This window comes from Lampetra planeri, chromosome 8, assembly GCF_965212315.1.
Source record: "Lampetra planeri chromosome 8, kcLamPlan1.2.h2, whole genome shotgun sequence".
In the NCBI taxonomy this organism is placed as follows: Eukaryota; Metazoa; Chordata; class Hyperoartia; order Petromyzontiformes; family Petromyzontidae; genus Lampetra; species Lampetra planeri.
Window position 1 is genome coordinate 9,169,491 of NC_136114.1, and position 26,988 is coordinate 9,196,478.

Here is a 26,988-nt window from a genome sequence, read left to right on the forward strand (position 1 = left end):
GTTCGCGTGACGGCAACAGCAAAGTATCGTGGTTCATTTGTGGCAAGCACTCTGCGTGTAATGGGTGCGACCTGATAACAATGTATTTGTTCGGCACCAATGCAGCTCGCCGAACACAAGCGTTTTTCTACGTACAGGCCGGAGCTGCCTTTAAAACAAGCCCCAGTGTCTCTCCCTTTGCTTGCGCACGTTTCCTCCAAAGCTGTAATTACGGACACAGTTGCCATGGGGAGCGCACTTATATACACGTTCTGCCAAGGTGACCGTACCGAAAAAAAACCCACGCCGGTGGGTCTCGGCTGCCCATCCCCCCTCTCGACACGGCTCAGCCGATTACGATTGCCGCAAAACGTCAGGCGGCTCGTAAACGAGCGGAGAAGATCGTCGCGGAGTTAAAGCCTCGCTTCAATTTAACCCGGCGCGGCTGCCAACGGTTCTCGAATGATTAACGGGTTGCAACCGCTATATATTTAATTGCACAAGTTCAAAGTCTGCGTCGGGATCTATTTGCTACCAAACGGCAATAAAGATTACCCCCGTCTGGATGCTTTCAGCGTTATTCGGGTTTTAACACCGTTAAGGCCTCGGTCAATTAAATGCGGAAATTTTACAAAGCTTGCTTTAGTTAAAGAAGAGCCAATTCTTTACGTAAAGCTAATAAAGAACATGCGAGGCCATGGGGTGGAAAAACATAAGTAACTTACCACATTGGGTCCTTGCTGCAGAGCATGTGATACATATGGGTGAAACAATTGCACTGAAGAAACGAATTAAATAACATGAGACTACAATTAAAAAGCAATCTATGGCTCGTGTTTCTTGGCTGGCTGCTGGCTGGGTTCCTCTCCACCCCAACAAAAGCTCTGTTGTTAGTGGCTGGTGTGGGGCCGTTGACACCAAAAGCAGCCGGGTAACTGGCTAGATGGGATTTTCCGTGCAACAAATAAATTTTGAATAGAACATATAATATACAGCAACACTGAAGAGTAGGAAGTAATACAAAAAAACTGGCATGGTTCAATTTAAATTGCTCTAACTTTTTTAATTTGTGCTCCTATTCATATTAAGTCTTTAAATCAGAGAATATTAAAACTAAAAACTCAAAATACGTATTATCTTGTCATTTATTACGTGGCAAAGCAGATTACTTTCGGTGCTCCACGTTTATGATTCTGAGAAGATTATGGAAATTACAGCCGACTTATTTTCCGTGGCACAGTAACGGGTTCTCTGCGAGTGCAAATACACTCGTGCTCACAATTGTTCTTTTCTCCACTGTCACTTGGTTTCCAATCACAAGTATGGTAAATAACCGAGCTTATTCAAATCAATGTGTACGTTAAGTTATTTACCGTGTTCCAATGCGGAATTGTGTGTTTAATAACGACCACCAGCGCTGTATGAAGGTGATTCGCACATTATTTTTTAGATTGGTCCTCATTGGCCCTGTATGAAAGTAAACATCATCTGTTGTGTATCTCGTTTTTTTTGTATCCAAAGGTTTCAAAATGCATTCATCTGACCAGTATAAAGGTCGTGCGAGTTTTTATCCTGTTTGCAAGTAGAAAGTCTTTTTTGGATGTATATATTTCCATCCATGCTATTGATATTCCAAGCTAATTTTTACCTAAATAAATGGAACTTATCCTGTCCGCGAGTACATTACGTTTTTTTACGGACGGAATTATTAACTCAAATCCGTCATATCGATTTTCCAAACAACTGCTCTTTGAATAAACGGCACTTATTCGAAAATAAATTGAAGTGGTAACCCATGTCGATACTGTAAGTTTACAATGGGGCTAATACTATTTCTGCTTTCATTGATAAGTTTACAAATGTTTATGAGGCGCTTGAAGCTAAATGCAGCCAAGACCATGGTCTCCACATTCCACCGTTGAACAATCCCAAGGCCACTAAATCTCTCAATTTAATATTCTGTCATGCCCCTCTCAAACACGAATTCAAACCAAAGTACCTATTAGACACATCAAATCGGACGCCAAGTTATCACCAACACCTTGAAAACACCAGCAATGAGGCGAAGTCCCAGGTAAAAGCATCGTACAGAAGCTAGTCGGGACATCACGGGCAAGCGACGATCGAACACTCCGAATATTGACACAAACGCTGGTCCTCACTGGTCTGGTGTAAGAGTCCACGTCTAAAAGTAGTTCACAAACGAATCAATTCCGCAATCAATAAAATCAGTGCCACACATAAACTCACACCGCTGCCGTGGCTACAAATTCCTCTCCAAAAGACATTTGGCGAAATGCCGCCGGACTCCGAGAGTCGAATGAGATCCTCGCATGAGATCCTCGCATGAGATCCTCGCCAACACCACAACTACCAATGCACCGGCACGTCTGACATGCGCCGCCAAGCCAGCTCAAGTCCCGCGAACCTCCTCTGGATCAACGCGGAGACACTTCTGATGGGTGGCGCTAAACCCGGAAGGCCTGCGGCGGTACCGAACAAGCAACCCATCGACTACTCGATGCCGGAACGAGCTGCCTTCAGCTGCCATGAAAGGGCATTGGGCTGCACTTAATCGCATTCGAACAATGCACAGCAGACATGGCTATCTCCTGCATACACAAAGAATTAAAAAGTCACCCTGTTGTGAAAGTGGTGAAGTGTGATCTGTTGTAGTATTCGGTTACATAGGGGGTCTGAACGCTACGCGTTACGCAACTCCTGGTGCCATCGAATAGATCACCTAACTCATCAACTTACAGCGACGCTGTTTTTCAGTTGCTTTTCAGATGCCATACGAGAGGAGATCAGATGAAGTGCATTCACAATAAGAGGCATTAGGAATGGTGACGGAGGCCAGTGTTCTCATTCTGGGCGTGAGGATCTATGTTCTGGGCGAGGTCCAACACCTTGGAGAGCATTGTACAGCCTTGACCATTGCCCTTTGAACCTTGTGAAAGTTTCCAATCTTGAAAAAAATTCCTCCTCCGAGCAAGCCCAGCCAATAAGAAATCGCACGGCATCACTTGTAGCTTTACACTTCAGGAAACCATGCTTAGCAACAACTTTGTGTGAGCACAGGGCAGCGCAGCAAAATCATTTTTGTTACACGACTTCCACGTCTATGCCCCCTGCCTTCATCAACCCACACTGACGAAATCGTCTGGTGACGTTGTGTTGAGAGTGGTGCAAAAGCACTATTAACAATAAACTCGGCACATTCTTCAATAAACATATAACACGCACATGTTGGGGCGATGGCCCTTCGTCATAGCACACACATGACCAGCGTGGGTAAAGTGTCGTCAAACAACCTGGAAATGTCGCACAACGTGGGGATGCCTCTATTCAGTAGTGGACTTGACTAAAGTTGTGGCCGCACTTACCACTTCAGTCCATAAGGAGGGACCATCATTGGGTGGTCATGTGCATTTTTGCATCACGTAATCTTAGACGGGGGTGGGGAGGTCAGGTCAAAGTATATCTAGTCAATAAACGTATTTGTACGGTGTGAAGGAAAGGACTAATGAACAAGGTTACAACCAAGGTTATTGGCCACTCAAAACAGATGTACTCTGTGCTGAGCCAAAAAACGAAGTAACACTGAGCCGCTGCGCTTCAATAACTTTATGTTGACAAGTACGATTGTGAAATAGCAACGAGGTTCAAGTTGTGAAGCAATTTCTATGGAAATGGCCGATTACCCAAACAATTTTTTTTTGCATGTGCTGTCATAGACACGTGGAATGCGCCAAGGCTCACTTGCGACACCTATACTGCACAATGGAGAGTGTGATACGGTGCATGCAAAGGTTAGGAACAAAGTACTTGGCAATGGAGTAGTTTACATCAGCATCATCATTTACAACTATTTATTGACTGTCAAATAAAACAAAGAGTCAGAATCTATGATAATAGGTTTGCCCCATTTTTCTGGCAACAAAACAGCTGTGTTAAGATGTAAAAACACCAAACTTAAACCTTTTACAAGGAATCATGTCTGCATTAACCACAATACTTGTGGTCAGAATGCAAACAAAAAACACACTCTGATAATATATGCATTGTCTTTGAAACTGATTGGTCCACACCAGAGACAGCTTTCTTTTGAGCCTAGTCTCAAAACGGTGTTAGACCAGAGGACGCCAAAAGGCGTACAGCACAAAGACAATGCACTATCAGAGTAATGAGAGCTCGGAGTGAGCAGCTCCATCATGGGACCTCCTTTGCCAGTAACCAAAATATGATAATAGGTTTTCCCCTTTTTTCATGGCGACAAAACATCAGAATCTAATTTTTTATTTAGACTGGAGGAACCGATTGAGCTATTAAGCTCTTTTTCACAGATGTCCAGTAAGGAATGTCAGGTACTGTACTCTGCCAGCGTATAATTTCCAGCGTGTACCTTTCCAAACCTTTTTCGTACACTTAAAAGCTTTTGTTGCATTTTTGTTTCAACGTTCATGTTTCTGATTCACTTTAACTATCAGATAATATAAACCGCTTATAACCCTTACTTTTAAGCACGTTGGTATGTTGCTTACATTTTTAAGATAGATTTTCTTTCATTCTTTTTATTCCAGTCCGCCTTGAGTGTTTTAATAGCCGTGTCCCGCCACCAAATATCGTCAGTCGTTGGCAAACACGTCAAGCGTGGCTCACAGATTATAACACTGAACCCATGGATTCGAGAATACACTCAAGGTAAAGACATCGCTTTGACTGTTAAGAAGAGTAAGTGGGCTTGGGCAGGATACATCGCCATAAAAGGGATGATGGGCGGTGGTCGAACCTTACGAGTGTCAGCCACAGGAGGGAACACTACCGGAAAGGAAGTCCACCGTGGAGATGCAGTTAAGAAATCGGCTCGTGTGATGGAGTTAAATGGACTTGTTGCATCGCGAGACCAGAAAAGATAGCAACCATCTTGGAAAGAGGCACTTATCCAGTAGTCAATATATATATCACGGCTGATGACGTAATATTCACCAAAATCTTAAGAGGGCCCATCATTGATCTTTATCACTTATTTTTGCAAAGAAGACCGGTGTGTATTTACACATATACAGTATATGATTGTGAATGAACATCATTTGAAGATGCGGAACTGTGTATTCGTGTAACTAAAACCACCACTTTCTGCACAAACAAAGCCCACATAAATCATGTATAATCAGCCCTTGGTAGCAGTTCCTGGTCGTTTGCTAGAGGAAGCAAGAGAACGTCGACCAGAAGCATTTCCGGGGGAATTCCGCATGCAGCAGGGAACAATGAGTAATTCATGACCACTGACATCAAGGACAAGGCGAGCGGGAAGGGATAGCGGGACTTTCAGACGGCCGTACTGAGTGGGCGGGGGATAGACGCACAAGGGACAGAACGGTCATGCGGCAGAGAAGAGTGAACGCACGCAGAGGAAGGAAGCGACGGGTAGCCAGGATAGACGAATAAACTCGTTCGATGCTCCAATCATTGTTCTGTCTCTGCAAGATAGATCTGTAACCCAAAACAGTGCGTGTCGCTGAATGTCCGGCATGGCCCGTCCGTGGCACCCCCATGCATCAATTACTTCCACAATTCGAACCGATGTCCCCTCGGCGTGGGTTTCATTCACTGGTGATCTTTCCGACAGACCTGTTCTTCACCTGAGGACGGCTGCTTGCGTTGTGGCCGAAACGTCGTGAGCATTGTATTTTATTATGTTTTATTTTTATTATTTTATTATTTCCCTTCTACGTGACTTTACCGAAAGAACCAAGAAGGGTTCATAATCTTGTTAAATTAAACAAAAGAATGTCATATGTGACACTGATATTTTAAGCAGTGTTGAATTAACCGGTGTTCATCATCACAGCAGGCTTGTGCTTTAAGGGGGCAAGGATGGACGAATGAGCAACGCCACTTTTAACACCAACAGGGCAATTAATCACACCGACTTACTCCACTAGTAAATATAAAACGAGATGGCGTCTGCGCTGTTTAACATACAGCTTTGTCGTGTTAATACCTGCTTGATAAAGATACATTTTTACATAGCAGTACATCAAAGAGAAACCGCATCACGTCACAATCAACTGTGTGATTGCACATGTACAGCCCCGTCGTCAATCTACTGCTGGATGAGGGCACTCACACGTCAAGAGGAGGAGCATAAAAGTGGGTGGAAAATGCAGTACAATGGGGTGCACTGCCGTCTGCTGTACACAACATGGCCCCAGGTAGCAACACCAAACCCACTAACCCAGGGGTCGGCAACCTACGGCTCCGGAGCCGCATGCGGCTCTTTACGGGCTGCTTCTTGACAATATGTACGTATGTACAGTATGTACTCAGATGCATTGCGGCTCTTGAAATACTGAATTTTGTACCGAATTGGAAAGAAATGGCTCTTCTTGTTATTTTGGTTGCCGACCCCTGCACTAACCGATTAAAGAGGGACAAAATGATAATAGTTTAACCACTAACTAGATTGACCCATATTCTTGGTTCTTTCGGTAAAGTCACGTAGAAGGGAAATAATAAAATAATATAAATATAAAATAATATAAATTTAAAACAATATTGTTTTATATTTATATTATTTTATGATTTCCCTTCTACGTGACTTTACCGAAAGAACCAAGAATATGAATCCCTGCAGTCACGAAAGCTTTAAATCAAAATTTAGATTGACCCACTTCTGTTTCGCGAACCGTGATGCAGCGATTAGGGACAACTGCAGAGTTACTCGATGTATGTTCCAAAGATCAAATCTTGTCTCACTCACTGAACCCCTTCAAATGACCTCAACATTCCCATCTCCAGACCTCATGGCCCTTGTTGTAAAGAAAAAACACGTTTCCAGGGCTATCAGGCAGCATATTAAACGATTCTCTCCCATGATGAGCAAGGTGGCTCTGCGTGATGCGCCGCCGCTCATCGACTGCCGCTAGCTTGGTATGACTCAATGGTTAGCGCGAGAGGTGTTGTCTTTGTCACAACCGCAAACAAGGGTAAACAAGTCGATGTGCATTAGCGATCATCAATACGTGGGGAGGAACACATTAAAACGTCACGGAAAAAAAGGGGGGTGGAGGGGGACTTGCACTCGAGCGCAGCAAATGACTATTCCTTGTTACCATACGAACACACGGCCACAGCATTCTGCATTGATCGCGCCTTTAGCCTCACCTTAACGCCTTGCGAGGCGAAACAGAAAAATGCACGCGTGCACCATACTTGCAGGAGTTATTTTCAAAACTGCTTCACGGACACCTCCCAAGGCATTGTGTTGATAAAATTACTTTTTTGTCAATGCGCAAAGAATTGAGTTGTAGGTGTAGGCAAAATGTATTTTCCAAAATGTATATTTTAAACCATTGTGGGGAAGCTACGTGACCATACTTCACCATGCTGGTCACTGCGGGTGGGCGAAGTTACCCACCTCAAATAAGTACAAATTTGCTTAACAAATTTAGGTTTTTGGCGGAGGGACAAAACTGAAAAAAACATCAGAGTATTTGTACCTTGGACAGTTACGGACCCTGATCTGGAATCGAAATAATGAAACTGCCTTAGGAAAACTAAACTTACAAATTATCAGCAATATTACCACTGTGCTTAAAAATGTTTTTACGATCGAACAGTATCTACTATGGAACAGATGAGAAACAAGGACATTGACAAAAGAAATGCAACCAAAGCTTATATAAGTGCACAAAGAAGCAAGTAGAGGTCTCTGCTTGGAACTATACAAGGACACACACGAAAAAGAACACGTGGATTCAAGAACATACGCAAGTCAAAGACACCGTATTAACCGTTGAGAAAAGTGAGGGTTTGGACAGGGCACATCGCTAGAAGTAATGGCCACTGGCTAAGACTAGTGAGTGGCAGCAAAATGGGAAAACCTACCCAACAACACATTTACTACAGAGATAGAGTGAGAAAAAAAATCAGCTCGTATGCAGGTGAGACGGATTGTTGCATCATAAGCTAGTGGAGAATGTCAGCAGCTTGAGGAGGCCTTCATCCAGCAGTGAATAGGTCAGGGATGATGTTAATGTGAGTGGTGCGTTAGATTCAAGTTGCAATGCGAGAAAGTTGTTTTGTTGCAAGAGGAACCTTCACCACGCTCCTAATGCCATCTGTGGTGCGGACAGCGTAATAGCAGGTCTGCATCCTGTCTCAATTACGTATATAGACAACAGAACCAGTGGCTAAAAATACACCACAGTCTGCCACAGTCGTAACAAGCGTTCTGTTCCCTTAGCAATCCCTGCAGGGCTCTGGAAAATTCAATTTGCTCAATCAGGAAATGAAGGCATCACCAAGAGACTGAGCAAGAGATGCTCTTAGCATAAATGAGCACTTCCAATGCCTCGTTATCTCTGGAGGACACATATGTACACGCGCATTTATTATACGGCTTAATTGAGCTGGTCGGCGACGAAAGAGGCGGCGGAGAAGAGGCAAGAGGGGTGGGTAGGTGACATTGGTTCTTAAGAGCAGAGGTGGGTGGATGGACAGAGAGGTGCGATGGACGGAATGTTTCTCAGATGTGAAGATGTGTTTTCTCACCCGAGACCACGCATCGCTGCATAACGCAAACCAAGCAAGGGAATAAATTATATTTAAAAAATAATGATTCATGGTCAGCTTCTCGCTTGCCAAAATGTTTCATTACGGCATCAAGGGTGTGCCGATAATCAAGTCTGTGACTGCCGTCGGTAAGTTTACAAGTTATAAACATGAAATAACTTTGATGACATGATTATCACTGAACCCAAGGTTTTTCTGTGGATATGAGGATATAGCCTTGAGGTCAACACAGGCTGGCTACAACGCCAATTTCTTGACAACTTACTGGAACACAACGTATGCTCGCATGAGAGTATTACACATTCCAATATAACCAATGTTGTGACACCGAATTGCCTGGTTCGATGGTCACGATTACGACGATAATGATGACGACGACAACAATGACGACACGTCTCATTTTCCCCACACGCTCATGGGCTCAAGCGCATCGCTCCATAAATGCAGAGGTGACGCGCGGGTCACCACAGCAGCCACCGTGGCAGATGTCATATAATCCCAGCCTGCGATGTAATTGCTCTGGGTTTCCAATTATATTGTTCGTGCAGCTAATTAATTTTCAGTGTTTGGCCCTGCTTAGACCCCCTAACGCCCACGCCGGTCCAAATGCATTATAAAATAAGGAAATGATCAGTGAATACAAATAATAATTTTAACATCCTACAAACCGGGCGTTGTAGCCATCAATGCACGATAGCACATAGGCGTCAATGGACAAATAAATGTCGTGGCAGAAGGAGATATGCAAGCGTCTTGCATGTATCATTTACAATCATATTTATCATTAGGCAAATACATGCGAGCACATCAATGTTACATTCTGCACAAGTGTATAGGTTTCACATATGATTTTAATGGATGAATTATACCTTTGCTCAGTTCCAATATGTTCCACAGACAGTCTTTTAGCTTAGATTTATCAGGAAATGGTTACACATTTGTATACAATTGTGCATAATCGTTTGTTCGACAGGATGTGTTGCAAGACTTCTAATCCGCAATGGGAGCACTTTGTTGGACGGAACATGGACATAACTCCACCTCCTGATGTGTGTACACATCCAGTTATGCACTCGGCCAAGTGTAAAAGTTTCCAAATTAACATTCTGTTGAAATTATAAAACGTTTATGAGGCAGTCAATTTGCACAATGTCAGTAGGAAGCCATCGACGCAAGTCAAAAGTAATTCCTTGGACTCTGCTTTCCCAACAACAACTAGCACATGCTTAAAACGCATAGGAAGAGTCACTATACATTTGTTTAGAATTGATTTATGCTGGATGGATTCACTGATATATTACATATCATTTAATTTCGTATATACGTATTGCCCCAAAGGGGAATAACATCTATCCAGTCAACCCTTGTTAATTCGACACATATGGGGCTCTGTCCTTGCCGAATTATCCAATATACTGAATTATGTACAACGGTACTCCCCAGTACCTCCTACCACAATAAAGAAAATTCCCCAAAAAAATGTTTCCAAACTCTTCACACACCTCACGCGTTGACAAACCGGCATCAATTCTATCCAAAACTTTGGATTTGTCTCGCAGACTAAGGGATGTATAATACTTCAGTCCCTTTCTATCACTTCTCGATGTAGGTGTAGACGACATTTCTGAGAGGGTTGGCTTGCACAGAGTGCACAAACAAGGTGAAGTCCAAAGCGACGGGTCTGCACTGACGCTCACCACGCTCGCCACGCTCACCACGCTCACCACGCTCACCACACTCACCACTCTCACCACGCTCACCACGCTCGCCACCCTCACCACGCACACCGCCACATGACTGAGTCATTGTTTTGATCGTGGTGCGCGACGTCGCTCCACGTGTATGCCGAAATTGAACCATTCGGTACGGCAATTCGGCTCATAGCGACTTACTAATACTGCATATATGCCAAAAGCGCAGCTGTGCCGAATTATCCACAATTACAAATGATCAAATACCAAAATAACGACGTTTTACTGTATCAACATAAGTCTTTGCAAAGATGTTTCTATTGTAAAAAATGCCCATAACACAAACAATTATTTCAGACGGTCTTTAACAGCCACTTTACACAAGTAGCCCTGACAAGTTACAAACACATTACTGAGAGGCAGAGGAAATCAAAAGGTTATAGAATTTGGCTGATAAAATGTCCATATGCTAAGCCACTTCACTGAGCTATCATTTGTGGCCAGGCCGCTTCTGAAAAGAAGCTACATAGCTCAGTGGGCCCAAGCTGGTAAAATTATTTTTTAATTATGCACTGTACCATCTGGCTCCGTGGTAACAAACATGATTACCAACCTTGCCAGCAGTCAAAACATTCTTTAATTTAACACTGCTTAAAATATCAGTGTCACATATGACATTTTTGGTTTAATTTAACAAGATTATGAACCCTTCTTGGTTCTTTCGGTGAAGTCACGTAGAAGGGAAATAATAAAATAATAAAAATAAAACATAATAAAATACAATTCTCACGACGTTTCGGCCACAACGCAAGCAGCCGTCCTCAGGTGAAGAACAGGTCTGTCGGAAAGACAGCCACAACGCAAGCAACCGTCCTCAGGTGAAGACAGCGTCTTTCCGACAGACCTGTTCTTCACCTGAGGATGGCTGCTTGCGTTGTGGCCGAAACGTCGTGAGAATTGTATTTTATTAAGTTGTATTTTTTATTATTTCCCTTCTACGTGACTTTACCGAAAGAACCAAGAAGATGAATCCCTGCAGTCACGAAAGCTTTAAATCGAAATTTAAGATTATGAACTTCAATGGCACCTGAAAAGAGTGCACAATAGGCCTCTCAGTGGCACAGCCTCCAGCCACTTGGTAAGGGGCAAGGTGAGATTCATGAAATCATTGCTTCCATAAGCTCGGGTCGTTTCCCCGAGGTACTACAATCGCTTCACACCACGGAAAGTGCCTTCTCATGCGCAGTCACTCAAACCGTTATCCGCTTTTATCCTGACATTAACCAATTGATTTTGCAATGAAAACTTGTACAAATAAAAATGTGTTAAATAAGGTTAATTCCTGCATGATGTAGTTCTAATGCATTTGGCTTCAATGAATCTTGTACCTAGATACATTATTTTACCTCATTAATCCCAGAATTTTATTCCAATTGTGCTTTCGACATCTTGTCATAAGATAAAGCATCCAATTCCGAACTCTAAGAGTTCAGCCCGGAGAAGGAGAAATCACAGAACTACGAATGAGATCCCTTCAAGTGACCTCTTTAACCCACACTAGGGGGTGCTGGCTTGGATTCCTTTCGTCTTTTTCCTTCTCGGACGAAGTATTGGCATCCTTTCGCCCGACCGCCCTCCTTTTTTTTTTAATCCAGGCTTGGGACTGCCTCAGAAATCCACTGGATTGTGGACCCCCAAGGCGGACCAATGTTGAAGTAAGAAAAAAAGTTACACATGGAATAGGACCTGCAGTAGGCAGTAATTCGAAGGATGGACACCAACGGGAAAATTAAAAGTCTGTCGTTCGGAAACATGAAAGGAACCAGAGAATGGCTTGACGAAGCGATTGGTGCCAGAAAGATGTGGCACTACTTGAGCATACTGACACAAAACAGAGGAAAGTGGAAACAAATGACGAAACATGCAGTGGACACCAACGGGATATCTGTCAATGGATTGCGATGATGATGATGATGATGGGTGCTGCCATTTCCCACATGTCCCACTACAGGAGAAATATTTATCCTTACTCCATGCTCCAGAGAAATGTTCATCAAAAAGCAGTCAAACATATTTTTTTATTCGCCATTGGAATTTTGCCAAATTAAGGAAAATAACAGAATCTGATAGGTTTTTTGTGTGTGTAGTTAATTGCTTACCTGGCTGAGACCATCAACCAAATACACTTAAGAATCACTTAAGAATCCGACAGCCCTGTTCTTCACCTGAGGACGGCTGCTTGCATTGTGGCCGAAACGTCGTGAGAATTTTATTTTATTATGTTTTATTATGTTTTATTTTTATTATTTTATTATTTCCCTTCTACGTGACTTTACGGAAAGAACCAAGAAGATGAATCCCTGCAGTCACGAAAGCTTTAAATGGAAATCTGGCTTTATCACAAACACCTATGAACTGCGATTGTCAGCAAGGTTAGCTTAGCGCTCTGACCACCGAGCCACTCAGCCAAGTCATTGTTGTACGTTTTAATTAATTACTACATTATCAGTAAAGACAATTCACAATGCATCAGCACCTACAGCGCCATCCCCTTTAACACGAGGCTGTTTCCCACCCTTTCATCTATGGGATCCTCCTGCTGCAAGCAACAGTACGCTTCACGAAGCCCACCAAAAAGATCAATACTCCCAGCTCTCCAATATGTGTTTTCAGCAAGTACCACGTCTTGATTTGCATTGTGTTTGATATTTCGCTCCGAGTACTGGGAACTTTTTCAGGAGTTTCCGAAGCACACATCGGAGAGCACAACTAGAAAATGTACACAGAAGCGTAATGCACTCGCACACAAACACGGCACTCGCGTGCACACACCCGCATTTCTTTGTTACCACTCACCAAGAAGGAAAAAATATAAACAATAAACCAGCTGTTCCAACACGACTACAATGTTGTGCACCGGCCATTACGCCCAGAGACTCTCAATCGGCTCAAGTCAAATAGCCGTCTGTTCTCTGGGTGCCCAAGGTATTAATTCATTCTGAGAATGATGGCCAAGCACAATGCAACGACTCCCAGTGGATGAAAATAAAACAAACTACACAACACAATACTATGTTTCACACTCGTGCGCCTGGGGGCCCGCAGAAACAAACACGTGTTGCTGAAAAGAACAACATTTTGGCGGCAGAAAAGCTGGAGAGGCTGGACATAAATGTTCAACAGCGACCAGCTGCACCTGCAGAAGTACTCTGGTCCTTGATTTCCCCACTTATTCATGGAACATTGAGGGTTTTTTTTTTATTTCTGCATCTAAACCGACCTCGGCAAACGTGTGCTTGAGCATTCATATATTGTTTTCATGCTGTTTATTCACAGCTTCTTTTGCATGTTTGATAGCCTATTCATAGGCCACTTACAGTGGCGGCAGCGGTAGCAGCAGCGGACTGTGCATGCATTTTAAATCGGCGACTTTCCTCATCACCAGTCTATCCACAAGGTAAATAACATTGCAATTAAAGGCAGCATTGATATTTCATTACAACACAAGAGCACACAATATTCAACTATTCTAAACAAAACTGGCTAATAATGAAATAAGGTTTAGTACAGGAATCATTGCTATTGATTTATTTGTACAATAGTCTTATTTTTGTCCTGCCGATAATGCGACTCCAGGTAATGGAGGTGACGGATGCACAAACGAGCTCTCTGATTGTGAAATTGTCTGCAGCTTCTTTAAAAAGTAGGCCAGGGTAACATCTCAATCCGTGCTGATCATAAATATAAAGGACGACCCACTTAGAACGAATTTAATTCAGTTCTGGAAAGACTAGCCCAATATGGCTAATGTGCAGGCACAGAGAAAAAAAGAACAGATAGCTCATCTGGCTGCAATGTGAAAGAGTGTCACTTGAAGAAGAATAGAAGAAAAACTCCATTAGAATTTTGTGACATTCCTTATATGTAGTGACAGCTGCTGGTGGATGTACTGATTAACTACTAATACATTTTACTGCACAGCTTTGGTCATTCGATTCATATGACTCTGTGGTAACGCCATAGGCGGTTAGCAAAGATCCATGCGAGTTGCAAAGTAGATATTAAAGACCCTGGGATTATCTGTTGCAAAAGCAGGCCACTGCACGCTGTCACGACTCATGTACAACCGCAATTAAATCATCAAAAAGAAATCTCCTACGTAACTGCAGCTAGCCAAAACCCTCTTGCCAAAGCAACGACACAATCCTGGTCAGCTGCCAACCTGATTGAATAAAAGACTTTGCGCTCACCTCCTTTATACGCTGCGTGAGCATGTTCTGGTCAAAGGCTACCGCCTCGGCGCACTGCTGGAGGTGCTCCTGGTAGCGCAGACACAATTGCAGCACGCGGCGTGAGTCCATGCGCTCCAGACGCACACCCGCCGCCCCTCCGGCCACCGCCTCGCCGGGTCCAAGACCTGCAGCACATGGATAGCACAGACATCGCTGGTTTCCCACTACACACTCTCACGTCCCCTGGCCACCGGACAATCGTCACAGGCAGCAAACACTGGCAGTCACAGTTGGCTCAAAGCTACCGCCGAAAGCAACACTGCTCGCCACTTTAGAATCCGATTCGTTTTGTCAAGCCACAAAGAATAATAATAATAATAATAAGTCGATGGCGAAAGGAACGGTAAGTTCAAGGCATGTTATTTTGTTAAATATTATCACACTGTTATTATTAAATGTTATAAATGCACGATATATTTTAAAATAATTATACTTCGTTTTTCCCCATATATACAAGGAGATGTTGCTGTCAACATTCACTGCAAATACATAGAACACAGTGCATCCACCTAAGCCTTAGCACTTACAAAAACAGATTCCAAATATAGAACTCCATTACCACGGTCACACACAGGGTATGGAAGACGTACATTTAAGCGCAAAAACAGTCCGGCTAAAGGTCCATCACCGGCACCTTGCTTCGCGTGAATAATCATATATTAAACAACCATACTTACTCAGAGACTTTAAGTACACACACCCGCACATGCGTACGCATGCACACAAACAGAAGTAAAGCATCTCACGGCAGTGGCAATGTGACGGTGATTTCAAATTAACTGCACGAGGCTGTCTGGAATCTGTAGAGGATGAGGTACAGCGGCAATAGGCTGGGTGTGTCTCCAAAACCCCGGCGCCAAAATCTGCAGCAGTGAGAACTGCAAAGTCTCCTGACGTATCACACTCCCGGCACACACAGGGCCTCTGTGAGACCCACCGAGTGCGCGACATTGATTCTGCACAGGTGTAATGACAGATTTAAAATGCATGCATACACTCAGTGTAAAACAAAGACCTGCAATGCAACAGTTGCATCTTCACAATTTTGTCACCATGAGCTTACATTGTTTTTTAAAAGATGTGTAACATTAAGGAGTGAATTCAATTTACACTCTTTATGAATTTCAATGCAGCCCTAGCATGGCTTTTATTGGACTAAGGCGGTGTCTGTGCCATCTGCAGGAAATTGGTGGCAGCTTCACATGAGACCCAAAATTAAATACAATCTATTTCCATGGAAACAAATGCAACATATATTTTAGAAAATAAGAGCCATGAATATAAACCATTTATGAATGTAACTGCATTAATTATTAGTGTCGTTTTTTATCTAGTACATTTTCCAAATATTTAGTTTTTTTCTTTGTTTTTTTCTAATCAGCAGCAATGTGACCGCACACAACAAAAGCTCGGATTACACATGACATTTTAAATCTTCAAGGCTAAACCTTTACAGAGTGTCAGGAAAGATATGCTTAACAGTGAATATTTCAGCTTAGTGCAGAAAAATAATGCATGCCATTTCATGTTTGTCCAAAAAAGTGGAGAATAAAATCCGATTTGCCATCTTTTCACAATGTGGCGATAAGGCTATTAGCCATAGCGAGAATAGAATCGCTATACTTTTGTTTTCAGCAATACATTTGTCCGTTAATGACCGAATTTATTTATCTTGACATTGATAAAAGCTTAGTTTCTAAACATCTAAAAATTAAGAAGATTTTCAAATCAAAATTACTGGGAAGGCGATGGTTCAAACAGATTGTAAAATACAAAAAATCTCCGAGATCAATTAACATGAATAAAAATATCTAAATTACATGCCACACACATATTTTCGGGGTTTTCTTCAAACGATGTAGTATGCGTACATTTAAATACAAGAACACCCTTAAATTTAAGCTGCTATTTTAGCACTTTATGTCAAAACAAAACAATGTGTGCATTCCGGGCAGCCTCACCCCGCAGCAGAGGAAAGAAGCGTGGAATCTCCTGGAGCTTGAGGAGCTCGGGGTCACTCCAGGGGTCACGGGGGGAGGTCTGAACGCCCGGTGCCACCACCACAATGTCCTCCATGGTGGCCCTCTCCTTTGGACGAGCACCCGACAGCACTACCGCCGTAACAGCCAGAAGAGCAGAAACGTACGTTTAATCCTCAGAGGCGCCCCTGGTAAAGGTACAAAGTTAAAGGTGCAGCCACGCAATCGCTCGCTCACATCACTGCTGTTGGAAGTGGCTTCCCGAGATGAAGATCTAGAGCAGTGGTTCTCAACCAGGAGTACGCGGACCTCTCGGGGTACGTGGAAATGTCCCAGGGGATACGTGAGGTGATTTATAAATGTGTGAAATTATATCATACATGAGTGTCATTGGTGAATAATCATGTATGAATCTGTCAATATAAAATAACTACGATAAAATGTAAATCTGCGTGGTAACCTTGAACGATACAAAAGACCTTTCTAAACTCACTGATTGTAAACAATGTGGTTTCTGAGAGTAACCAGCGAGCTCAAACAAATTACGTCATGCATGCAGAACATCAATTGGAATTTTTTTTTACTCGCTTGCAATTACTAGTGAGGATACCTCACAAAATGGACAATAGGTGAAATATTGATGTTCATTATTCATACACTTATTTCTCAGAACCATGTTGAGTCAGGCAAGGGGGCATTCGGTTGAAACAAAATTCAACAAGGGGCACAAGGGGCACAAGAAGCCAAAACAAGATTGAAAAACGCTTCTCTAGGAGACTCCCTCAAAAGGATATTTTGGCCTCCTCTTCCAATACCGCACAAACATCTTGGAAGAGGTGGGATTATCCAAAATGTACCCCGCCACACACAAGTTGCGATGGGCTGTGGCGTATCTCACACCCAGCTCGGCTGACAGAGGCCGGTGGCATTCAAGAAACATGGCCATTGTGTTACCTGCTGCACAACAACAATTGCCATTCGCCACGAAGTGGCGGTGACGTCACCATGACGCTTGTGCCAGGCTATGTGCACCTTGAGGTCACCTGCTGTACAGGCACTCCTTGACATACATGACAGATGCGTTCCTGGAAGAGCGCGCGTAACTCAAAATCACGTATGTCAAAAGCAATTTTCCCATAAGAAATAATGATAAAGGAGGGGGGTTAGGGGATTTCACTCACACTCGCAAGCATAATCGCCTATATTATCCAAGCCTAAATCAATACATATTCACGCAATATAATACTTTTAATTAAAAGGAAAATCATGTAAATGCTAATATACTTCTAATAGAATAAGGATGCTTTCCTGACATGGTGGAAGGGTGAAACAAAAGCGGTGAACGCAACACAAGTACATTTTACAGCGTACGATCGCGAGAGACGCGAGACAAAGGGAAGGATGATGGCGTACGCGTGGCGAAATGCTGTACAGTGAAGCACACGCGCAATCGTATCGCACTGCCTGCTGGCAACGTCTTTGGGCCGCGGTGCCAGGCTAGGGTGGCATATGTCACGTTGCGGATGACGTCATTCCGAAAATTACCTCGCGTATGTCAATAAAAGGTCTAAATACAAAGCGCGAGTCATTCCAAAATGCCTGTACTGGAAGAACGAACCGGCAATCTCTGGATTGCAACCCAATGCGCTAACTAAAGCTGGCCAGAACCCTGAATCTATAATAACTAATCAATTACTTCCCTTTCACGAGTGACGAGTACAAGGGGTGGAATAATTGTAAGACTGTATGTAAACCATACTGTTATTGTGCCTTTATGGTCTGTATTGGTATTGGTCTAACATTGAAGACAAACTGTTAGTTTTGTACAACAGCAGATGTGGTATATGGGTTTGTAGACCATGGGATGGGGCAGAGACAATGGCTGACATCACAATAGCACAATCACCCCAAAGTAGAGCATACACTTATAAAACAAAGGAAATTGCTAAACTTGTTTTATAACGTGTTACTCATTGCAGATATTAATTGAAAGCTGCTATATGGAACTGTGGCAGCTATGCATAAGCAGTCTGCCCGGGTGACACACTTTCTAAAGACCTTTGTCAATCTACTGCTGGTTCAAGGCACCCCATGCCGTGTCAGTCAAGGGGGTTATTTGACCATACTTGAGCACGCTGGTCAGTGCGGGATGAAGGGGGCAGCTTGGGGAACAGTTCTACATCACTTGCCACTGATGTTAGCCGTGGCCAGGAATAAAACCCAGGTAGCCAGATTTATCGTGCCACGTGCAAACCACGGCACTACTCAATTTAACACGTAGGCTTTCGCAACCAATATTATTCATAATAAAGGCTTTTGGGTCAGATCGCGTTATTTATAAATGTGTCATAACTATCCCTCCACCATCCGATACGGCCAAACAGTACTGCTCCACCTCCGGCAAACCCTTCAAAGGGGTGGATATAGTCCGTGGGGGGCCACGAGCGGTGGTCTCACCCTGGGCGGGATGTCTCGCTGCCTCAAGGCTGCCCTCCTTGCCCTCCTCGGCGGTGCTTTGCTCAGCCCCCATTGCCTGGCCACGTGACGAGATGAGCTCAGCCGCGACAAGTCCCTGTGAATACAACGCAAAAACGACACAAAAGCTTGGAGTTGATGGATTTTAATAAGTCTGATTGACGCCGACCCTGTTCTAAATTCCAGCCGTGATTAGCCTATAAAGTAGTTTCACACAATATAATAATTTTCCTCCCTTTGACAAGTCACTGCAGAAGATCTCTCTCCAGGTCGTGTTTGTCGTGCGATGTTTGAACATACATCACCATGCTGGTCAGTGCAGGTTCGTAAAGGAGGGTGAATGTCAGGACCGATTCAAATATCACTCGCAGGAAATTAATTATAGCTCTGACCAGGAATTGAATGCGGGTCACCAGTTTTATAACCACCATGCCACCACTCCTCCGGTTCTCAGTGTACATAAGTAAATTTACCAGCTGCCCACCATTGAGATTGTGCGAGAGCAATCTGGGGCAATGATAGCTCTGCTGAAACAATTGTTAACTGTACTGTACGTCGATTCAAAGGTACAATATTTTCAAGTAAAATTATGCATTTTGAAGAGCAATATATTATCCATATTAGCAATTTTCAAACATAGCTTAGCCGTTCACTGAACTTATAACTCTAGAGAAAATGCATTATTTAATAACTATTACAAGCAAATTGGAAATCCAGTTGAACACTCGTGGCACACGACCCACTCTAAATTAGGATCGGTTTATTTCGGGTTAGGCCCATTGAGCTTAACAGCTCTCTTTCAATGGGCACCTTATAGCAGGCTTTACTCTTAATGTTAGTATTAATTATGGACGTAACACAATTGAGAAAAACAATAGACTCTCCCGACAATGCGTCTAATCGGGGATAAACGTGCGTTTTTGCATCGTTTTATAGGTGAAGTGGTCAGAATGAGACGGAACGGACGATGTTGGTGATCCACTGGGAAAATGCAACGAGACAACGCACTAAGACGAGACGGTGACGTTACGGGCTGTACACAGAAGTGACGACCGAGACGGTAGTTGTCTCAAGCGATATGCAATACCGCACTGCGAACGACAGCACTGACAATCAACTGTGCAAACAAGATCACCGGTGCATACGAGACAATACAGACGGCATTGATTACTAAGATAGTACATAACATAATCCGTACAGACGATACATTCAAAAGTGTAGGCAATAGTACATTAGTACACACGAGGCAATGTAGACAATGTATTCTTAAATATAATCGTGACAATTCACGGTTTTGCTATGAGTGTTAAACCGTTCTAGGGCTAGCGTGGTAACTTTAATTACAGTACAGCATTAAGTTCGCGGCCGTAATTACGAAGTGATAACAACACTGTAACATCAACAACCCACAAAGAATCACTCCAGTGCAGCCAACGACTGGAATCTAACAAATGTGAGCTCGGGTGTTAGGGTTAAGTAATCCAAAACCCAAAACGGGACAATACGTGACTGAATAACATACGAACGTGTGTCGGTGCCTTTGACGCGTGTAACAACACGGAGGCGTGCTTTAGGCTTTGTTTGTTTGTTAAAGAGAGCGCCTAGTGGCGGAGACGACGCGATCAGGAAGCTCAGAATCAACTCTGCTCCACAGTGGAAGCAAGCCGGCCCGTCGAACAAAGGCTCCTTCCGGCTCACAGTAGGGGGCTCGCTTCCCCCAGAGGTGCGCAGCGACGGACACCGACTGACGAAACCCCACGCGAGCAATGCGCATCAAATCGAAAGGTGACATTTGTAAGCATCGAGCCGCCGTTGTTGTTGTTGTGATGCTGAGCGAAGCACGCACGCACACGCCCACGTGTTTACCCGGAACCAAAAGTCGCTTCCTGTGTCGCGCGGTCCGTGCGGAAACCGTGCGCTCGCGTGCGATTGGTGGGTTCCGAGTCTCAGCAGCAGCAGCTGCTGTTGTTGTTGCCACTTTGGCCCAACATTGCACCAGACGCCGTGTCCACACGTAGGTTTACTCCGTATTCTTGCACAGGGGAATTGAGTTGTGAGGTCTATACGGCGACGTACAGGCGTCTCAATGCGGGCAAACACAAATGTGGCTGTGTTTCTCCCTTGTGATGGGATTTTGTAGGATGAACGTTGAGATTTATAAGGGCACGGGGTGACCAGTAAGGTCTGCATTTGTCTGTAATAAGGTAGGGCACTGATAAGGGGTTGACAGGTATGTGTGTGGAACAGGAGATCATACAAACTCCACTCTGTGCATACCTGTCAAGCCATACAGTTTACTCCATATTCTTGTACAGGGAAATTAAGTTTTCAGGTCCATACGGCGTACAGCCGTTTCAATACGGGCAAATTTTTTTGTGTCTATTTGTTTTTCTCCCTTGTGATGGGATTTTGTAGGAACAACGTTGATATTTATAAGGGGCACGGGGTGACCAATAAGGTCTGCATTGGTCTGTAATAATGTGGTATCGACTGCAAACTTGGTATACTTATGTCATACTGATGACAATACTATATTCTATCATAACAAACATATATTTTTAATTTAAAGCTTTCGTGACTGCAGGGATTCATATTCTTGGTTCTTTCGGTAAAGTCACGTAGAAGGGAAATAATAAAATTATAAAACAATAAAAATTATCACGACGTTTCGACTGCAACACAAGCAATCATCATCAGGTGTGAAATCCACAGCAAGAAAATCGCTGTCTGTGGTGCTGATTTCACACCTGATGACGATTGCTTGTGTTGCAGTCGAAACGTCGTGATAATTTTTATTGTTTTATATTTTTATTATTTTATTATTTCCCTTCTACGTGACTTTACCGAAAGAACCAAGAAAAATATATATTTTAAAACATTATTTAGTATATGTTATGTTTCTGCTTGGGTCTAATTGTCCACACTCAACTGACGTTGGCTGTAATTGGCCACGACCCCTGACGTCGTGGGGCAAACCTCGGGGTCACTTCCTGGAGTCGTGGAGTTCTGCCATTAGGAGTAGGGCACATTTCATTAAAGCGTGCTGTTAAAAAAAGTGTGTTTAAACATTACTTATTATCACAGAGACTTTAGACTGTTACTGCACTAGAGTACAGGACTGTGCTCAAGCAGGAGGAGAGTGCGGTGGCAAGAATCACCCCGGGCCGCCTTTGTCTCCCCTCCCCCTGGTGACTGAACGAGCACAGAGACGACGAAGTCACCACAACGGTTCAAGGCAAAGCCGCCACACGCAGGGAACGCAACCACCACACAGCCATCACCACTCACCACAACCTCACCACTGCCTCACCACTCACCACTGCCTCACACTCACCACAGCCTCACCATAGCCTCACCACTCACCACTGCCTCACCACTCACCACTGCCTCACACTCACCACAGCCTCACCACTCACCATAGCCTCACCACTGCCTCACACTCACCACTCACCATAGCCTCACCACTCACCACTGCCTCACACTCACCACAGCCTCACCACTCACCATAGCCTCACCACTCACCATAGCCTCACCACTCACCACTGCCTCACACTCACCACAGCCTCACCACTCACCATAGCCTCACCACTCACCACTGCCTCACCCCTCACCACTGCCTCACCCCTCACCACTGCCTCACCACTCACCACTGCCTCACCACTCACCACAACCTCACCACTGACCACAGCCTCACCACTCACCACATCCTCACCACTCACCACAACCTCACCACTCACCACAACCTCACCACAGCATCACCACTGCCTCACCACCCCACCCCACCTCACCACCCCACACAGCCGTCATGCCCTTCACGCCCTTCACGGAGTTGCTGGCGAGGCAACTGGGGGCCCCCACGAGGAGCGCGTGGGGCCGCGTCGCCCGCCGCCTCTTCGAGCACAAAAACGCGCACCTGGAGCTGGAGGCCGCCACCCTCAGCGGCCTCGGCCCCGGCCTCTCAGCCCTGGAGGTCGGCTTCGGGCCCGGCCTGGGGCTGGTGGCCGCCTGCCACCTGCTGGGCCCCACGGGCACCCTGCTGGGCCTAGAGCGCTCCCAGTACATGCTGGACGTTGCCGGGGCCCGGCTCAAGAGACTCGCGGCCAAGGGGGGCCCCGCGGGGCAGGTGGCCGCCCGGGCCAAGTTGATGCTGGGCACCGTGGGTGGCACCGTGGGTGGCCGGGGCACCGTGGGTGGCCAGGGCAGCGTGGGTCTGAACGAAGCCAGCGTGGACCGGGTGTTCCACTGCAACTGCTACTACTTCTGGCCCAACCTGGAGGAGGCGTGCGCCGAGTTGTTTCGAGTCATCAAGCCCGGTGCGTGGTGGTGGTGGTGGTGCGGGGAGCGGTGGCGCAGTGGTTAGCGCTGCGCTTGCACTGCGAACCCGACGAACCGAGTTCGATTCCCGCTCACGGGCAACATCGCTGACGAGCATTTGAACCGGTGCCGGGGTCGACTCAGCCTCAAATGAGTACCTGGTGCGCTGTGTAAATATCGCAAACTGGTGCTGGCCAGCTACCCCTCGTGTGCCCATGCCGGTCTTCATAGGTGCTCGCTAACAGCACTTGACCCAACAGGCTGTGAAGGCTACACGGGGGATCTTTGTGTGGGGAGCGGTGGCGCAGTGGTTAGCGCACTACACCTAGTCTGGCACGTCTGACTGATGAATAGCGGTGATGGCAGCATGTGTTTGTGGCTGGCGAATGAATGGTAGCTCTGGTGGAATATGCATCCATCCATGCAGGGCTGGGTAAATGTTGAGGTTACCAACATGAAGTTAAATGTGTTTTTTTTTCCAGCTATTCCCCTTAAACTCGGGTTGATTGGGGAACCCACGACTTTCAATTATTTCATTCGATTGAGACCCACCACAGTGAAAAGGACTGCAAATTATATTGGTAAATGTGTGTGAACCGCACTTATCGAGTTGATTTTTTTTTATTTTAGCCCTCTCATTTACTTTTGCCATTGCAAGGTGCTCGTACAATGGTGCGCGCCCACAAAAAGTACTGTATATGAATGTCCTATTCGGTCCCTGAGAAGCACTCGGTACCTTGAGCGAAGCCTCCGACATCATGCCGAAACAGCACGCGGGTCTACGTAAAAGCACATCGGAGAGCCATAGTTGACGAACCAATCCTGTTACCATTCTGTAATTGTACAGGACGCACAACATGACACGGTGGCGACTGCTCCTGTGTTGTCTCTCAGGTGGCCTCATGGTGACGACGCTGAACTTGGCATCCGTGAAGAGAACAGCGTCATACGGAGCCCTCAAGTACGCCTGTGGATGGGAGCCGGAGCCATACCTGGAGGCCTTGTCTCACACCGGCTTTGTGGATGTGCGCATGGAGGACAGACAGCATGGATCAAAGCCTTTCCAGGCCATCTTTGCCACAAAACCAGATGTCCCGGCAGCGTCGGCTAAACAAACATGACACCCGCCACTCATTCAGATACCTCTTTTCTACTGGACAACTGAGCCCTACCAGCGGCTGTGCCGAGCTAATTAGGAATGGCTTAGGAGGGGTCAGGTTGTTTTTCCACTGCACAAATAAAGGCAAGTCGCCTACATCACAGGCAATGGAAAAAATGGCCCTGCTTGGTCCAGAGCCACATTCAGGTGTCGTTTGTGGCCAGTTTCGGTTTTGTTCTAAGGTTGTTAGAAGTCGTTTCACTTTTCATTACCAATAACCAAATGAAAAAAAAACTCAACACACAGGTACTGGTTTGCGACTCTTTTCAGAACATAATAAAGGTTACTAACTGGAGGGGGGCATTCAGTTAATATGGTTCATGAGCCAGAAACCGGCACCAAAATTAGTCCAAACTCTGTGGCTACCATTTGGGTTGGGATATTTTCCATGCAATCCAATTGAGTAATTTGACGGTAATCTTTCAACTTGGGATTGTGACGCCGGCACACAATTGCCTACTCTTGCGAGAGATGTCACAGGATCATTATTGTCGACTGTGAAGCAGACGGCGAGTATGTTTATGGTTAATACAACGGCGGTAGTGATCAGCTGCTAGCTTCAAACCATGAACTTCTGCAACAAGCGGCGAACACGCGAATGCTAGGCAATACCACTGCCCCTTAAACATTTCTAGAACAATAAACATTTAACCTTTTTAATTGCGAAACAAAGTGAGCTGCCGTAGCGTAATGGTGAGCACACTCCATTTGAAATCCAGAGGTCGCTGATTCGATTCCATCTCCCGGGGCGGCAGTTAAACGGGGGAAATGTCTTAAATCCACCAACTATCCACCCGGCAGTCTATGTGGGTAGACCGCAGTCGATTGGCAGGTCATGTGTGGTGGGGTGAAGTGTAAGTACGCCTCCCTCTTCCAGGACAGCATGGGCGAGGAGACCAATTACCTTCCAGTGTTCTCCCGTGGGCACTCTTCAGCAGTGGCGCAAGCAATTGCAGGGTTGCACCTTTACAGATAAACCAGGGCAAATGTACTTGGGCCGCCATGCCATTTGGACATTCGTGCATGCCAATCAGTGTATTCATTTAAATAATTTAGCTGTAAACGGTTGTGGGGTCCTGAATTTCAGAACTACTGTCAATTATGAAAATGGTCACTGGTTTACTGATCGTGAATAACCCGAGTTCTCACTCAGCCTGGCCAATAGCAAAAAACCTCCCATGCTGAGGGCCCCGATCTGGCATGGCTCAGATGTGTCAGTGGAAAAAGAATGAGTGTCGTGATATGTTGCATGGCGCGAACAACAAATCTAAATTAACTTCTAAGCCTGATTGATCGTTGAACATCTAGAGCCTTCAGTTAAAACTCCATTTTGAATAACAAAAGGGCTATTCGTGGATTTTTACATTTCAAAATTGATCATTGTGTAAGAGATTATGCTTTTTAAATATCTCAAATTTACAGTTAAAAGTAATTACATTAAATATGCAGCTGCATTTCAGACAGAACTTCCATTTGCATGTCATATACAGCAATGCGATATCGAATGTTGCCTGCACTGTCATACGTAAAACACCATACACTTCATATCCTGCAGAGAAAATACTTACGTTGAACAAAATTATGCCAATTATTCCAAATTGAATGCATTGGGTAACAGGAAGGAAAGAAAATGTTTTTACCTAATTGTCAACGAAACCCTTGACATTTCATCCATTTCCCATCATGCTTCTTGCATAACCCCTGCAAATCACTTGTACATCGAGGTTTTACTGATTATACTGTGTAAAATAACCATTTACAGCCTTCTATCAATCCATTGCATGAAGGGCTGTCCCCCTTTTAGCGTGTTGGTCGTGACCATTCTGGCGAATTGCCCGATGCTGGATGCAATTACCAGCGAAACGTCGTACTCAAATTGTAAATGTTGTGGTTTCGCGCTTCAACACACCGGTGGGCTAAAGCAGTGAACTAATTTGTCTTTTGTCAACGTGACACTTTTTTACTGATTGGCCGTGTCGGGTGGTGGAGGGTTACGACACATTTATAAATAACGCGATCTAAACCCAAAAAACGTTGATTATGAAGGGTTGACCATACTTCACCATGCTGGTCATTTTTAATTGAAGGGGGGGGGGCTCAGAATAGATTCAGATGTCACTCGCCACCGGGGTTAGCCGTGCTTTACGGGTTACTGGTTTCAGAGCACAGCACAATCTCAAAACAAGAGTCAAAGATCATTTGAAATACTCCACCGAGATATAAGGTGTTGTGTATTGTCGTATGTCCAAATGTGCCACATCAAGCTACCCGCAGATGAAACTGCAAATGAACATTGTACCATACTGTATATGTAGCACCGAATTGTACTGTGATCAGACTAAAAATATGCTCCAACCAAGCTGATTTATGTATTTTTTTTACTTAAAACTTTCGTGACTGCAGGAATTAATATTGTTTTTTTCGGTAAAGTCACGTAGATGTTGCGATGTGTAAACCCAATTCACTTGCGGGTGTTTTTTTCAGCATTGGGATCTTTGTCCAACACCAGTTATATTGTT

The 26,988-nt window shown here is 44.7% G+C and overlaps 2 protein-coding genes across 6 annotated transcripts in view; one reads left to right on the forward strand and one right to left on the reverse strand.

Annotated features, from left to right (window-relative positions):
• The window catches only part of BORCS5 (BLOC-1 related complex subunit 5), a 36,150-nt gene extending 15,194 nt beyond the window's left edge, over positions 1-20,956 (reverse strand). The window contains exons 1-4 of one of the 5 annotated variants that reach the window (XM_078596916.1): positions 20,863-20,956; positions 18,979-19,093; positions 16,504-16,653; positions 14,501-14,667 (exon numbers count right to left, since the gene is read on the reverse strand). In XM_078596916.1, the coding sequence (XP_078453042.1) occupies positions 14,501-14,667; positions 16,504-16,653; positions 18,979-19,051 (390 nt within the window). In that variant the 5' untranslated portion in view covers positions 19,052-19,093; positions 20,863-20,956. The other 4 variants (XM_078596918.1, XM_078596917.1, XM_078596915.1 and 1 more) reach the window with 4 other exon arrangements.
• Positions 20,957-22,365: 1,409 nt separating this feature from the next.
• LOC144720286 (uncharacterized) lies at positions 22,366-26,828 on the forward strand. The gene is made up of 2 exons (XM_078596913.1): positions 22,366-23,309; positions 24,205-26,828. Exons 1-2 carry the CDS (start codon positions 22,802-22,804, stop codon positions 24,429-24,431), a joined length of 735 nt encoding a protein of 244 aa, XP_078453039.1. The 5' UTR covers positions 22,366-22,801; the 3' UTR covers positions 24,432-26,828.
• The last annotated feature ends 160 nt before the right edge of the window (positions 26,829-26,988 follow it).